Source organism: Alosa pseudoharengus, unplaced genomic scaffold (genome assembly GCF_046254945.1).
Source record: "Alosa pseudoharengus isolate Yale_2024_CS ecotype anadromous, Long Island Sound unplaced genomic scaffold, YU_APseudo_1.1 YU_APseudo_1.1_scf_2, whole genome shotgun sequence".
NCBI classification, from domain to species: domain Eukaryota; kingdom Metazoa; phylum Chordata; class Actinopteri; order Clupeiformes; family Clupeidae; genus Alosa; species Alosa pseudoharengus.
In genome coordinates, this window is record NW_027468663.1 from 9,309,495 (window position 1) to 9,325,818 (window position 16,324).

Sequence of the window (16,324 nt, forward strand, 5' to 3'; positions counted from 1 at the left end):
CATGCAGTATTTGGTGCACTCATGTTCTTCTATTTCATCTTTATTCAGATGGCTTCTTTAGGGATTGTATCAAAGCTTGAGGAGAGAAGTACTGTCCTGGGTGCAACAGCAAAGGTCAATATTGTCTTATAGTTATTTATGGCAAAAAAGTCACTGTTTGACACTGTAAGAGGTGCTGTTGGACCTGAGCAGCCTGCCTTGGCCTTGATATGGAGTGGTATACTGTTCTGAAACTGGTCCAGTCAAAGTTGACATCACTCTTGTATTCCTTTGTTCCACAGGATTGGAAAACTCCCTTCATGAGCTTTATGTCTCGTAAGAGAAGATCTTCCATCTCCAGAAAGCCATTTTGTGCAGGTTGTTTCTCGGTCATCGGAGATCCAACAACAACGCGTCAGTAACCAAGGACCCTCATTAGTGTTTTGTGGTGGTTTTAGCTGAGGGAAGTGTTCAAACTTAACATGCGCCTTCATATGGTTAATGTCTGTTTTTTTTTTTATGATTTCTCCCTAATTCACCTAAAGACATTTTGAAACACATTCCCCATTCTCCCACTCATATAGTGAAACCAGTGCTGGGCTGTGCTGTTATTAAATTTCACCGCAGTTACCTCACCTGGCAGCCCTGATTCCGCTAGGCCATGTTTTAAGTGATGAGTATAGGCGTGAGGGGTGATTTTACAGCCAGGTGATTACAGCCCCACCATGTCATTAGCCTCTACTATAGAATTATCCTGTTACAGAGCCAACCGCGCTTACGTCACAGCCCTCCTACTGCGTCATGGTGACTGTGAGACACAGCTGGGCTGGTGGGTTGCTCTGTCAAGAAGAAACGGATCCTTTAGGAAATGGGCCCTTCAGCTCCTTCCATCATTATGAAGTTGTAACATAAATATGAACATACTCCTCACAGATTTTCAAATCCAAGGTTTGAGTCAGTCCGGGTCTGCCTAAGTAAAAGACATTACAAAAAAGCCCCAGTTGGGCTCTGAAAGTTTTTTGTAATGAGCATCTGTGAGTGTGATGTAAAAATGTGACGTCAATTAAAAAATGGATTTTCAGAATTTTATTTGGAATTTTCATTCACAATCGGTGGCTTGAAGAGTAGAGCCCTTGCTGGTAGGTGGAGATCAGGTTTGTACTCCTTGCACAGATGTAGGTAAGTAGGGAAGTAGAGAAAGCCACACAACGGGAATCTCAATCTCAGTTCTTTGGGTCTTTGACTGGGGTGCTGCTAGCAACATCTCTCCCTAAAGAGAAAATCATCTCTTTAGTCAGACATTCAGACAGTGATTCAGAAAAGGATTGACAAGCTTAAATATTCAGACTTGACCATTAACACTGAAAGTGATGATCTAGCAGAATCTATATTCTAGACTATACAAGTACTGTATGAAAAACAAATATATTGCTGTATTTGATCATCTAACAAACAAATAGGCCTATAACAAACATGGGTTTGAAATAGGGCAAATGTGGAACATCACAGAATGACTACAGGTACACTGAGAAATTACCATCAGGGCGGGGTTTGCTGGGGGGGTCTGATGATGAAGCTTGGGGAGCGGACCCACCCTCAGGATCAGCATAGCCTCCAAAACACCTTTGGAGCACAGGGACAGAGACATTTATTTGACTCAGTATGAAAAGCTGTTATTTCCACTGTTGAGAAATCCTGATGTTGAAATGCCAAGATGGTCTGAACATCAGGTCATCAGATTGTTGAGTGGAATTTAAATATTTAGGACTGGGATCACAATGCTTGGGGCTAGTTGGAGGTACTGAGGGTATAAACGACTCACATTCCTGGATGGAATCGACTCTCCTCCCCATCAAGAATTCCGTGATAGGTCCCGATCTCCTTCTCTAGTTTTATCTTGTTGCTAAGCAGCGTGTCGTAGTCACGCCGCTGCTGCTCGATGTCGGCCCTCACGTCGCCGAGCTCAGACTCCAGCTTCCCGATGACTGAGCCCAGGTTCTGCAGCTCGATGTCATGCCAGTGCTTGGCATCATTCAGGGAGTTCTCCAGGCCACGTTTCTGAGGGAGCAAACAGCAATCCCCCAAGACTTCAGTCTATGACCTTTCTGTTTACAGATATTCTTTCTGCATAGTTGCTCAGCATCTGGCCAACATCCAGATACCCTTGCCCTGCAATTACTCCTCAGAGCGCAGGTTGGGGAAATGTAATCAGGACCAGATGAGGGCCATATTCCAGGCCCACATTAGGCTGTTTTGAGATAGGAGCAGATAAAGAAGTGTTCATACCAGTGCTCTCATGGACTCAGTCTCAGCCTGCAGGCTCTGGATCTTACAGCCAGCGTCGTTGCACTCTGACTTTAGACCCTCCATCTCTTCCTCCTCCCTGCTCAGCTTGCTGTTTAAGCTGTCAGCCTGCTGCTTGCATTTATACGTGTACAAGGAGACACACACACATGAATACAAATGCATGACCACACATGCAGACATACACAGAAGAAATAGAATAGACAACAGGAAAGCATGAGTAAAGAGAAACTGTTCATAATTCAATATAGTGCCAAAATGGGCTAGAAGTGTAGAAGTGTGAACCTTGCATTCCACGTAAGCATCGGTCTCGGCCCGGTTCTTTTCAATGACCTTCTCCCAGTGGGTGCGGATGTAGCTGAGGATTTGGTCCAGATTGGTTTCTATGGGAGCATCGGGCTCATCCACCTCACGGCCAGCCATCTGATTGTACAACACCCTCACATCCTGCCAAGAGCACGTAAGAGGGGAGACGTCATTCACAGAACTGCTTTGTTGCTGATGAGCTGATGGTCTATTACAAGAGAGTAATCAACATAGTATGCATCATTTTAAGATGAAACTGAAAAAAAAAGAAAGGTTTCTTAGCAGATATTGATGATAGTGGATAGCTGCTGTTGACATATCTTGCCTTATCAGATCTCAAAATCTTCCAAATATACACACAAACTGAAACATGAAATGTGAAAACAAGCATTGGCCCAAAATAGTTTGGCTTGTGTCACTGAATGAGAATTTCAACCCACCTCCTCATGATTCCTGGCTAGATCTCTCATCTCAACCTTCATGCAGTCAATCTGGTTTTCCAGGTCCATCCTTGTCAGATTAGCATCGTCTATCACTTTATAGAGAGAGCCAATCTCCTCTTCCACGGCTTTACGGAAGGGCTGCTCATTTTCATATCTGCCAGGCCACAAAGCAAAACAAAATGTGGAGAGCCTTCCTCTTACATGTCAAGTAACATATCTCAGGAGCAAGATGCTTAGAGCACCAGGTTAGTGGATTGGACAAGAAAACACATAAAGTGTACATTCTTCGATTAGTGTGTAGGACAAGACAAAACATATTCCCCTCCTGTACACCATACTTTGTGATCAGCATCAGCTAAATACATCAGCTGGAAACATGTCAATTGGTAAAGGAAATGTGGATATGCTGCAAAGGCTGGCCCCACTCAACCAGCCCGAGACACACCTGTCTTTGAAGTCTTCGCCATTGGCCTGCACATTTTCGGTCTGAAGCATGAGCCGGGCGTTATCCAGGATGGCCTCGCTGACCTGAGGAGCACCTTTGGAGTGTTAGTGTGGTCATTTCAAAACATGGCTGATTTCCACAACAGCTCGGTGTGAAGGCAAGCAACACCACCACTTTGTGAAATGACATTCCATCTGAAGCACTATACCCACTATATTATGGGTTTTTCATTTAAATGCTTCAACATATGGGATTATAAACATTGTCATAGTATCATTATGGAGTTACAAAACGGATTTGGTGTATGAAGTATCAAACATTGATTTTCTCTGCAGCATATGATGTACCCTGCTTTATCTCTCATTACTATGTTTAGTATCCAATCCCACACTGAACCAGCTGATCCTCTCAGAGCCCCCACCTGCGTAGAGACATCCTCCCAGTCCTCCCGCAGGGTCGCCCAGGTCCCGGCGCTGGACGCCTTGCGGTCCAGGCAGTTCCTGATCTGCTCCTCCAGCTGCTGGTTGAGCTGCTCCAGGGCGCGGACCTTGTCGCGGTACTCCAGCAGGCACCCGTTGAGGGTGTCGAAGCAGGGCTGATGGCCTCGCTCGCCAGGCTGGGGCACCACGGGCACGCTGGTACTCCTCAGGCCCTGGAGGAAGACGCTGCTGATGCCCAGCGCCCGGCGGGAGACGCGCGCGCCCAGGCAGCTGGCGCTGCCAGTAGGGGCCATGCCCACGAACACACCCCGTGGTGCGCTGGTGCTCCCCACAGTCACTCGGCCTATGCCACCCGGCCGCTCGGTGGCTGACTGGCCCAGGAAGGAGGATCGGCGTCTCGGAAGAGGCATTGCTTTTGTGTGGCGGTGGCAGCAACGATGGAGATGGTGGTAGTGGTGGTGATGGCGGCAAGCTACTCACCCATGGACATTGCTTCAACAAAAACCTCTCTGCCCAGCACTCAGCGAAACGGCCTCGCCTCCCAGCACATGCCTCTTTATGGTGCGCTGGGCTTCTGGAAAGCAGAGCTCTTTGTTTGCACCCTGTTGTTTGCGGTGGCATTGTGACAGAGACCCTGTGGCCCTGGCCTTTGTGCATTGAGGCTGCGCTGTTTTCGGCTGCCTCAGCACTGTGGCCTTCTCAGGAAAGCTCTATGAAGCCAGATGGAAACCCAGAACCTGTTGGTGTCCACCCGCCCAGGTATGCACAGCACACACATGGCAGCCAAATGACAGGGCACAATAAGTGTGTGTCTGTGTGTGTGTGTGTGTGTGTGTGTGTGAAAAGTGTCATATCATCATGTCAAAGCAAGAGGAATCTCTATAGCCCTGTGGGTGTAAATGCTAGAATGAGAAAGATAGAAGTGTTTGTGAGGTTGTTCCCACTACATGGGGGGTAGTGACACGTTTGGGTGACACGCTGCATTTCCAAACATGTACTTGGCCATGATCTGGGAGATACAATTCCTGACCCACATACATTATCTGACAGCCAATTATGATATCCATAAACAGAGTTGTATTTACACTTTACTCACGACTAAGGCTGTGAGTCCTTCAGTGGCCATCATAGATACATGCATGCTGATAAAATTGTTGTTATATGTATGTATACACACAATTGTGACATATTCAAATAGTAGGCCTAATTGAATTCTGCATGTTGACAGCTCCATCTGTGTCAGACAGTGTGCGAGACAGGTGTGGGACTGTATCCATGAGACATCAGGCGAGGACTATTTGAACACACCTAACAATAGACATAATGAAGTGATGACATGAAAAGCTTGAAAGGCTATGCACAATACCCTTGATCAGAAGATTATTCCAGAACTTCTCCCTGGAATAACAAGGTGCTGCTAAATTTCAATGATCAATTTAAAGTCTGACCCAGATGTTTAGCCTACTATTTAAAGAAAATACATTAAGTTAGTGATCATAAAGCAAGAATTATCAATGTTTAATTTGATCATTGTTCATAAATCATGACTGCAAAATCATGGTGTAGTAGGCCTATCAACACAGTGGTGTATCTAGGGCCTCGGGTGTATCGCACATCTCCATAGAACTTTTTATTTATTATTTTGATTTCTCCTCCATCTACCCATGTCCTTGATTGCCTAGCCTTTCTGCTCCCCCCCCCCCCCATCCCAAAAAACACACACACTTACATCATCACTGTCATCACCTCACATACATACAGCACACTGTTTGCTACAGTAAGCCTCCTCTACATACTTGCTGCACACTGCCCCCCCCTTCCCTACATACACAGAACATTGTCTTCAGGATCTTCTCCAACAAACATCCTCTACATACTAACAGCACACTGCCCCCACCTACCCACACACACACTACACACACAGTCACTGCTCCACTCCCCTCCCGCCCACACACACATCTTCACTGTCATCACTCACATACATCATACATACAGTACTCTGCTTGCAATAGTAAGTCCCTTCACCATATTTGCAGTACACTGCCCCCCCCCCCCTCCCCTACATTCACAGCACATTATTTCATTAGGAAGCTTCTCCAACACACATCCCCAACATACTTACAGCACACTGCCCCCCCCCCCCCCCCATACACAGCACATTGTGTCATGAGGAAGCTTCTCCAACACACATATTGCACACTGCCCTCTCCCCACATACACAGCACACTATCCCATCTCCCCTGTCATCACCCCAACACACACACCAAGACCCCTGGCAGTTGGGTTAGCCCCTTGAGCCGTGGATCTGCCCAAGGTTTCTTCCTTGGCAAGGGAGTTTTTCCTTGCCCCTGTTGCTCTTGGGTGCTCCTTGTTGGTGACCCCCCCAATCCCAATCCTCCCCCACCTTTCTTATGCAGCCCTTGCCACTTAATCTACTAAACCCCTCTTCTACTGCACTTTTTACCCCCCCCCCCCCATAAATGCACAAATAGGCTGACACCAGACATAATTTCACTGCATTTCTTACTTCCAGTAACTATATGCATGTGACAATAAACTTCCTTGTATCCTTGTATCCAACAGGGGGAGATATCCGACAAGGGAGGATTCACCTACGTTATGGCTACGTCAAGATCAGTTGCATAGCAACTGGTGTTTGCAGGTGGCTTCCCCCTCTGCTTCTGTTAGCCTAGCTTGCCGCTAAGACGTGTTTGGTGGCTAATGGAGCAAGCCAGTTGGCTTACGAATGCTTCAAGGTGTATTTTAATCAATCTTCTGAGCATTTTATACATTCGTGACTGAGATATCCCAACTGTCAATGTGTGTATAAATAACTTAACGTTGCCTCGCATTTTCCCTCTGGTTGTTTGCCTCTGAACAGCCCCTTCTGTGATTCCATTCGTTCTCTCTGGCATTAATCTGACATGGTAAGTCATCTTAGCTGGCTAACGTTAACATGTTTGCCGAAAACATAGCTTCCACAAGCTAGCACAAGTTTGCTCTCAAGAGAAGGACCGAGTTGAATGGTTAAATGGCCAAATAGTGTTGTTCAGAACGAGTCGTTGCTAGTTTCATGCTAGCATGTCATACTTTATTGTGTCAGTCCAAAGTATGCCTGCCCTGTTGATGTACTGTAGAAGCTACCAGTGTGGTTTACATGTGTCAACCGTGGTAGGAGATAAGATCATTTTCAGTTAAATTAATATATCCTTACGTAATCATATTTAGTCTAAATTAACTAACCTTAGTTAGATCTAGTTAAGTAAATCGTAGTAGTGTCCCAGTTGTGAGCTGTGTGTAAATGTAACGTTGGGCCTGATTAATTTGTTGTGTTCATGCACAGGCGGAGCTTGGTTTCAATGAACATCATCAGAATGAAGTTATCAATTACATGCGTTTTGCAAGGTCCAAGAGGGTCCAGAGATTGAAAACTATTGATTCCTGCTTCGAGGACCTTAAAGAAAGCAGGTGACCAATGTGCCAACACTAAGCCTTCATAATAACCAAACACCTTCATATAAATCAAGGATCCTTCCATCTCACTCTGCCCACTTGTGCATGTTTTTGTGTTTGTTTTCTCTGTTTTCCAGGCTGGTGGAGGAGACCTTCACGGCGGATGAGGTGTCAGACATGCTGGAGGGCCTGCAGGCGGTAGTGCGCGGGGAGGTGGAGATGGAGCTCATCAACACGACACACACCAACGTTCTCCTCCTCAGGCAGCTCTTCTCACAGGCCGAGAAGTACTACCTGAAGCTGCAGACCGACGTGTCAGAACTGGAGAACAGGTGGGGCTGGGGCTGGGGCTGGGGCGGTGGGCTGGGGCTGGGGCTGGGGCGGGCGCGGTGGGGGGGAAGAGTTATAAGTGTCTCTTAGAAGTTATAATTGGGAAAAGATATGTCATAGGCATAGGGATGAAAGTCATAGGCATACATCTTGAAAGTTTTGAAGAACTTGTAGGGCAATTCCATGCAAAGGTCATCCTTAACATGGGAAAAAAAAGTTCTGCATGTAAATAGAACTGTTGTTAAAATCTTCATTTAGGTCTATATTTTATTGTTTGTAACTGATCTGATTGAATTTGATGGAGAATTACACTCTTTTTACATCATAAATATGGTGTGCAACCATACAGAAACAAAATTTTTTCACATGGTAATATTATACATATTTAAAAAGTGGATAAATGGACCCAAGGTTCAAACAAATTGTGTCATTTGACAAATTCCAGATTGGCAAGGGAATGGTAGAGTAATGTCTATGCTCAGCTTGCCTTTAAGAGCACAACTCCTTACATTTGTAAGGCTTTTGTTTTTAAGTCAGCAAGTTCCATGGCCATGTCACATCCATAACGTTTTATAGGAAAAGTTTATGCTACACATACAGTGTTGATGCGACAATGTCCATAGTGTCTGTGCAAAGCTGATTTATATCAATGTAAAGTGTGATGACCAAATTGTGCCCCTTTCTTACTTTTAAATCCTTTAATGGTGCGTTATGGATGTGACGTTATGGATGTTACATAATGTGAATTTACAAGACTGGAGACTTTGTTATACCTCAAAGCCGATAAAACGTCTGTTCTAGTGGCATGTCAGTTTCAACGCATTTCACCTTAGTGTTTAGGCCTACAATTGACATTTCAAAGATTATTAGGTTGATCAAAACCACAAGGAGGCCTTGCCTAACTATTAGCAAAACAAACATAATATTAAAATACCTCCAGTGATTAGCCTAGCCATAGCCTATTTTCAAGTGGCCTAATAACGAAAATCTGAGCGATTATCTTCCTGTAACTGTCATACTGTTGTTGTACAGTAACTGAATTATCGTGTTAGCTGGTGAAGATGGCCGACTTTGCAGCTGGAGTTAACATAGCAACCTTCTGTTGCAGATCTGTTCAGCCTGCTGCTCACGTCTGCTTAACACAGTTTCATTTTAAATGTGACGCAATATGCCAGCATTTGAAGTGTCAGGTCCTCTGTAGCTAATACCCACAGAGTAACATTAGTAACGGCAGCAATAAACTAGATGTACCGCATAGCGGTACAAAATAGGACAGCCTCTCAGTCCTGCATATTCTCTTCGCAAAAATAAATCATGCTTGTCAATTTGTCTCCATCTCTTACTCCTGCAACTCATGTGCATGTAAATGAGTGTGTGCATATGTGAGTTTGCTTTTGTTTATAAGAGTGTGTGTGTGTGTGTGTGTCTGTGTGTGCATGTGCGTATGCGTGCCTGTGTTTCCATGCGCACATGCGTATGCGTGCCTGTGTGTGTGCGTTTATGTGTCTGCATTCATGTGGGTGGGTGGGTGTTTGTGTGTGTATGTGCTTGCCTGTCTGTATGTGTGCGACTGTGCGTGCGTGCGTGTGTGTGTGTGCCTGTGTGGGTGTGCGTGTGTGCATGTGCGCGTGCATGTACTTTATGTGTGCAAATCACAAATGAGTGGGTATGGGTTAGGTTGATGTGGGCTCTTGAGACTAACATACCATAAATATTTTGTCATCTTGGGTGCAACGGTTCAGGTAGGGCTAGTTATAGGGCTAGGTATATACATGTTCCCTGGTGTTTCAGTTGATGACGGTAAAAAAATATATGTATATATATTTTATATTTTAAATGACTTATTGTCCTGATTCTTCCTGTGGATCTTAGTGGGCACTGAGGAAGCAATAATTTCATCGCTTTTTTTTCATGATTACTTGTTCAATTGTTTCATATCAAAATTCACTACTTAATTATGTGTTTTATGTAGTTTGTCGAGGACTGGTTCAGACACGTCACATCCATAACGTGAAACCGTCACATCCATAACGCCAGTTTTTCCTACATAATGCATTACAAAAATGACGCATAGTTTCAAAAACACACTTTTTGTGTTCATTCAAGTCTCCTTCATGCTACATATATCATAGTTTCGGCAGTTTCCTTCAAAATTCACAGAGTTTGTAGAATACCTGTAATCTCTCACAAAAGTGTGTCCATTTCATGTCACATCCATAACGCTGATATAATGCCTTGTATTCTTAGGATGAAATTGATTATATGAAATTTGAGTATTTCTCAGTATTCAGAGGACATAGGTTACATTAAAAGTTATGCAAATTAATTCACTGATACTAATTTTGCCCCCACTCTAAGGCATTTTGTTTACCAATATGAGTCCAATTGTCACATCCATAACGCTGGAACTGCCCTGTAGCAGTTTGAAAAGTTTAGCCTATATTATGTGAATTGTACGGAACCCTGGAGGGGTCATTGCAAGATATTTTTTTGTGTATATCCAGAAAACGTGCACTCATTTACTTAGATCTTTTGCAAGTTTGACTAAATAGTGTGTTCATTTTACTAAATTGTGTTCTCATTTTAATTTTTGTAAAAGGAGCACACGATGGGGGGCGCTGTGGCGCAACAGGCTACAGCGCCCGTACCATATACGGGTCCAAGTGCCCACGGGGACCCAGGTTCGGATCCGACCTGCGGTCATTTCCCGATCCCACCCCATCTCTCTCTCCCACTTGCTTCCTGTCTGTCTTCACTGTCCTATCATAATAAAATGCAAAAAAGCCCCAAAAAAATAAAAATAAAATAAAAGAGCACACGATTTACTAAAATGTGTGCATGATTTACTAAATTGAGCGCACAATGTAATTAAATGAGACCACAATTTAGTATAACGAGCACTTTGTAGTAAAGCGTGCACACAATATACTTGTGCACACAATCCAGTAAAATGAGAGGACAATCTAGTAAAATGAGAGGACAATATATATCTCAATATACAAAAATATCTTGTAATGACACCTCCTGGGCAATGACTGGAATTGAGAACAGTTGCTGTAAATTTTGTTTCCAAAGCAGATGAAAGTTCATATTTGGCCACAGCTCCTTCTCTTTTGCTGGTTGTTTACTCGAGTAAAGTGGCTTTGAAAACCACATCCTCCAATTTCCGGTTAGGGCTGTACAGTATGTGAAAATGTTTTGTTCATGGCACTGATGCTACAGAGGTTGATAGTTTTGTGGTATAATTCACAAAATCTCTAGGCATCGGTATGTAGTTGCAAACACCTCATCTGTAGAACTCATCTCACTCTAAAATACTAAACAGGTGTCACTGGTGCTAAGCTGGTAAATTATTCATAGCACAGCTATTTTTTTGTAGCATGTGCTATATGTCTGTAGTTGCAGAGATAGATCTTGTTATATCTTGTTCCCTTTGACTGCATGAATCTGTGCATGTCTTTTTTTATGGAAAATGTTGAGAAGTCAACAAGAATATCTATATTAACTATTTTGGTTGTTTACAGTACATTTGGGAACCTCATAGAGGGAAGTTTGTCCAGACAGTTAATAACTTGTGCAGTATCTGTTGTCTTATCACATTGCAACAGATGCGTGTCTGTAAAAAGCAAAAACTTTTTGTCTTGTGTAACTCGTATAAGTTTAACGATCACTTCTCCTCCACACCCAACACATAGTTCCATACAGATAACTTGTCTTTGTTGTATTGTTTTGTTTGTTTGTTATTGAGTTTCCCTGCCTTCCTACTATGTAAAGCGACCTTGGGTTTGAGAAAGGCGCTATATAAAATAAACTTATTATTATTATTAATATTATTATTAACTCTCCTGGCTAGGCCCAGTTAACGCATGATGCTTATCTGTGGTTTATTACATTTTCAACAGACCTGTGTTAGTGTTTTTCCTGCAAAAAGTACTGTTTGTCTTGTTTAACTCTCCTTACTAGGCCTACGCATTACAAAAAGGGCTTGTGCATTAGACTAACATACTGTATATGACCCCACAGTTCTGGATCTAGTGTTTACATTCCGCCTTAAGCATGTTATTTAACTTCTGCCATTATTTGAACAAAGTTCATAAGTATTGGTGTCTTGGTGACTGATTTTTTCCTCTTTTAGAGTGTTTTTTGGACGATTTGTTTGATAATGTGTAACATGAAACCTCACTTTGTACCTGCACCGCAATCAACTAGTTATATCACAGTTTAAAGAACTGCTGTGTTTTGAGACATGATTGATTAGTAAAGTGCCTGGGAGGATGGTGCAGGTTGTGACGCTGTTGCTAGCCTGTGGGATCTTCTTTTTCAGTCCAGAAGCCATAAACTTATCCTAGACAAGTCTCAGTAGTTCATCATTTAGATTATTTTGTAACATTAGTGTAACATGACTAGGAATGTTTTAGGGCTGCACGATTTGGGGAAAATATCTAATTGGGATTTTTTTTCTGACAGATATTGCTATTGCGATTTGCGATATGATTTTTGAATATCAATTAATTGATTCAGTTTAATATTCCAAATGTCTCTGTAATTTGTGCCACCTCTGATTGGTGACCACGCCCAGTGCACAAGAAGCACAGCATGCCCGACCAACTGTGAATCTTACCAATCAGAATTTCTGTGCCCCTCACACACTGTGCACACCCACCAAACAGAAGTTGCATAGTCAAGAAGGATGAAATGAATATAAAAGTCAGAAATGTGACTAAATTAACTGTGCATGATTATTTGTATCTTTTGCGATTAGGTAATTGCGGTGGTTCATAGTGCGATTTTGATAATTATGCAGCCCTAGAATGTATTTTTGTGTATGATTTCTGTGTGTGATTGCATATTTGCTGAATAGAGGGTGAAATAACTGATTGCATTCATCTGATAACTGGCGAATTCCGTTTCCTCAGAGAGCTCTTGGAGCAAGTGGCCGAGTTTGAGAAGACAGAATTTAAGACAACTAATAAAAAGGTGAACATCAGCTTGCAAGACTTCCCATGTAAAAGTAGATACAAGTACATGATGTACATATGACACATTTAAATGCATTACAATGCAAGAAATGAAATTACAATGTCAGGTGCATAATATATAAAATATTTCAGTAGTCTTTATAGGTGAAACTTTAAAGGTGCTCTAAGCGATGCTGGATAACGTCACTTCTGTTCAAACAAAACAGAGAGCTAGCTTGCTACTTCCTCCCCCTCCCGTGCAATTAAAACTCTCCTAAACGCGCATCTTGTCGGTAGGGTTGCAAAATTCCGGGAATTTTCAAAGTTGGAAACTTTCCATGGGAATTAACGGGAATATATGGGAATTATCAGGAATAAACGGGAATTAATGGGAATAAACTGGGAATTTTTAATATGGCAAGTTAGTCTATAACAGGGAACTTAAATGTAGTGGACAAAACCCCATCTTGAGCATAATATTAGTTAAAACAACCTGATTTAATGCAATTTCAGTCGAATTTCTACCCTGCACATCAGTCAATTACATGCACACAGCAATCAGCATAGGCTAGACATAAAGGAAACCTATGGTGCGTTCATGTGCATGGGAAAAAAAGGTTCCAACCAATCGGATTTTGTTGTTGAGTGGTGTGGTGTTCTTGGGCAGTTCAGTGTTGCTAGTTTAGCACGCTAGTAAATAATAGGCAGAGAATGGGATTCCCGCTAGCAAATACGAACATTCAAATCATATTGCTTATTACGAAACAAAATGTTAATGGTTATATATGAAACAGTTTGAATGAATTACCCAAAATTCCCAGTTAATTCCAGTAAATTCCAATTAATTCCCATAATTTCCTTTAATTCCATTAAAGTTTCCAATTTGGAATATTTCCAAAATTCCCCATCTTAACTTCCCATGGTAAGTTTCCGGAAAGTTTCCGGAAATTTACCGGAACTTTTCCGCCCCTTTGCAACCCTACTTGTCGGTGATGTTTTTGTTGCTGTTTTTGGAGCCTGGGCTGTCCAGAGTGATCACATTTTTTTTACAGTGTATTCAGGACACATGCGGCTAGCGGATGGTGAGGTGATGTTTGCTATAAGTGACAAAAAAACGTTTAGCCTAATGTAGCATCGCTTAGAGCACCTTTAATGTTAACTTTTTTTGTTTTCGGTGAAGTATGATTATTAACACGATTGAGTTATTAACCCATTAATGCCATTTTGCATGCCTGACACAGACAAGCCAAGATGTCAGCAAGCCCAAGCTGGCCCCATTGAATGAAGGGGGTGTATCTGAACTCCTTAACAAGGTGGGGTAAACTGATGGCTATATTATACAGAACTCTTGTTTGTTTTATAGCCTTTAAAATGACTCACCTCTCACATGAGTCAGTTGACTGTATAAATGCATGCTTCATAAAAAAAACAGAGAGCTACATTGCACCACATGTTAACTGCTTGTGTGTGTGTGTGTGTGTTCGTGTGTTCGTAGGAGATTGCCAGACTACAGGAGGAGAATGACAAATTAAAGGCAAGGCTCAAGACCCTGGAATCACAGGTAAATGTGTATTTGAAGTTTGGTAGACTCAGTGGTGTCCCCTATGTTCTGTCTGTTTTTCTGTTCAATTTCCTGTCCTGTTAATGGAAGCTCATGGTTGAGCTTAATTACCAGTCCCAGTGGGTATGATGACGCAGGACTTGGGCTTATTTTAGTCAGCTTCTTCCATTTGGTAACTTGTGAGTGGTGTTTTTCCAGGCCACCAGTGCTCTAGATGAGAAGTCCAAGGTGGAGCAGGCTCTGAAGGACCTCCAGAGGGTCCAGACTGACCAGCAGGTACAGTAGGAAGTGACCTCACACACACAGACATGAACCTGAAAAGATCAGGAGATGTAGTAGTAGAGGCCCCCTCTTTCACACATCCTCTTCACTCAGTTTCTCATAGTGATAGTAATTCTGTTTGTTTTTGCTGCATGGAATACTCATGGTGAGTATGTCAAAATCCAAGTACCACTATATGCTTTTTGCCTGTTAGGCATAGCTTAGTCTGGTATAGTATAGTATAGTATAGTATAGTATAGTATAGGAAAAGTGTAAGAAACTAGACTGAAATGTGAGGTCTTTTTTTTATTCACGTTGTAGTGTTAATTCACCAAAAATGTCTGTCCATCTCTTTGTCTTCTCCCCTCACAGTTCACCCGGCGATCTCAGGAGATCACAGACCTGGAGGGTACAGTGGAAACTCTGAGGGAGGACTTCCAGAAGAGCCTGAGCGCCACCACTGCGTCTCAGAAGGACCTGCAGGACAATCTGGTAGCTGCCAAACATGACCTGCTGCGCGTGCAGGAACAGCTGGCCTTAGCCGAGAAGGTGAAGACCCATCCCTATGTCTTTGGCATGCCCTGTGATACCACGTACCACTATGATTCAAAGATCAGCTCTTGCATTGGACTTAGAAATTTCTCCAAATGAATTGCCTGATTGGATTTTAATAGTTAGCACTTTGTTTGTTTAACAATGTTACTATATGTTCATACCTGGCATCTACTGTATCTCATACTATGAATATCTCATGTATTCATCTTTGTTCATATGTTTAATACAGGAACTAGAGAAGAAGTTCCAGCAGACTGCTGCATATCGCAACATGAAGGAGATCCTGGCCAAAAAGAATGAGCAGATCAAAGAAATCAGGAAGAGGTTACAGAAGTGAGTGGTAGAATTCACTCAATGCTGTGCTAATATTGGCCCAAAGTAACATTGGAGCTGTGTTCAGCCATAGATGAATTTTCTATGTAAGGTTAATAGCTGAGCCAGTTTCCTTGACAGACTTCCTGCCATCTTTTAATTTCCTTGACAGATATGAATCTGAGTGAAGAGAGCCAGTGGAGGCAGTGAAAGAGGAGCAGACGGGCCAAGCGCCGAGAGGTCACTGCAGCAACACTGACGCAGATATTTCACCTCATGACCCAATCACAGATAAATTGGTATTCTGTGTTCAGGGAAGTGGTCTTTCAACAATCATGTGATTTCACCACTGTTTATGTATCATCATGGAAATGACCAGAAAAAACTTTATCTCCCCCAGACTACCTTACAGACTGGAATTTTCTCTATCTGTTTGGACGTAGGTTATGGTGGTTGGAAAGTTCTTTAATCTGGAATGAAGGTTAGTTTAGATGTGTGAGTGGTTATGTGTATGTGTTTGTGGCTATCTCCAACCCTGTCATATGAGATATGAGTGTGGAGCTTACGTCAAGTCTGCCTGATTTGTCCACCACGGCCTAAATTATTTTATATATACTAATGTTTTTGACAATAGAATATACTCTAGTTGCTATAATGTATTTTATTACTATTTTCCCAGTCTGCACAGTGGCTTTTCACCATACTGGCCAGCTGCCGTACCTCTCTGTAATGCACTGTGTCTTCAGCTGTGTGTGTTACATATGTTGCCAGTATTACATAAAAGTTAACTTGCACATACACCTAAATGTGTTGAGAGGTTCACAACAAAACATGATCAGTGTTGTGCTGATCTAGATAATGAAATGTTCTGGTCAATAAATTGTGTAAAATTATGGATAAACATTGATTGTATTGATCCTTTTTTCAGTACTTTATGGATAAGTGACAGTGGTCAGATCTTAGCTATATATCATTTG

At 42.5% G+C, this 16,324-nt stretch overlaps 2 protein-coding genes across 2 annotated transcripts; one reads left to right on the top strand and one right to left on the bottom strand.

Annotated features, from left to right (window-relative positions):
- Positions 1-1,138: 1,138 nt before the first annotated feature.
- Positions 1,139-5,594, bottom strand: bfsp2 (beaded filament structural protein 2, phakinin). Its single transcript, XM_076293604.1, has 8 exons — positions 3,899-5,594; positions 3,478-3,560; positions 3,030-3,186; positions 2,569-2,730; positions 2,266-2,394; positions 1,802-2,037; positions 1,517-1,602; positions 1,139-1,249 (listed from the first exon to the last, which is right to left on the bottom strand). The coding sequence occupies exons 1-8, from the start codon at positions 4,325-4,327 to the stop codon at positions 1,203-1,205; spliced, it is 1,329 nt and encodes a 442-aa protein (XP_076149719.1). The 5' UTR covers positions 4,328-5,594; the 3' UTR covers positions 1,139-1,202.
- A 915-nt stretch (positions 5,595-6,509) lies between these two features.
- Positions 6,510-16,250, top strand: LOC143133750 (leucine zipper transcription factor-like protein 1). Its single transcript, XM_076293605.1, has 11 exons — positions 6,510-6,673; positions 6,799-6,844; positions 7,261-7,385; positions 7,508-7,702; positions 12,617-12,677; positions 13,900-13,971; positions 14,154-14,219; positions 14,418-14,495; positions 14,853-15,029; positions 15,265-15,368; positions 15,520-16,250. The coding sequence occupies exons 2-11, from the start codon at positions 6,842-6,844 to the stop codon at positions 15,533-15,535; spliced, it is 897 nt and encodes a 298-aa protein (XP_076149720.1). The 5' UTR covers positions 6,510-6,673; positions 6,799-6,841; the 3' UTR covers positions 15,536-16,250.
- Positions 16,251-16,324: the final 74 nt, after the last annotated feature.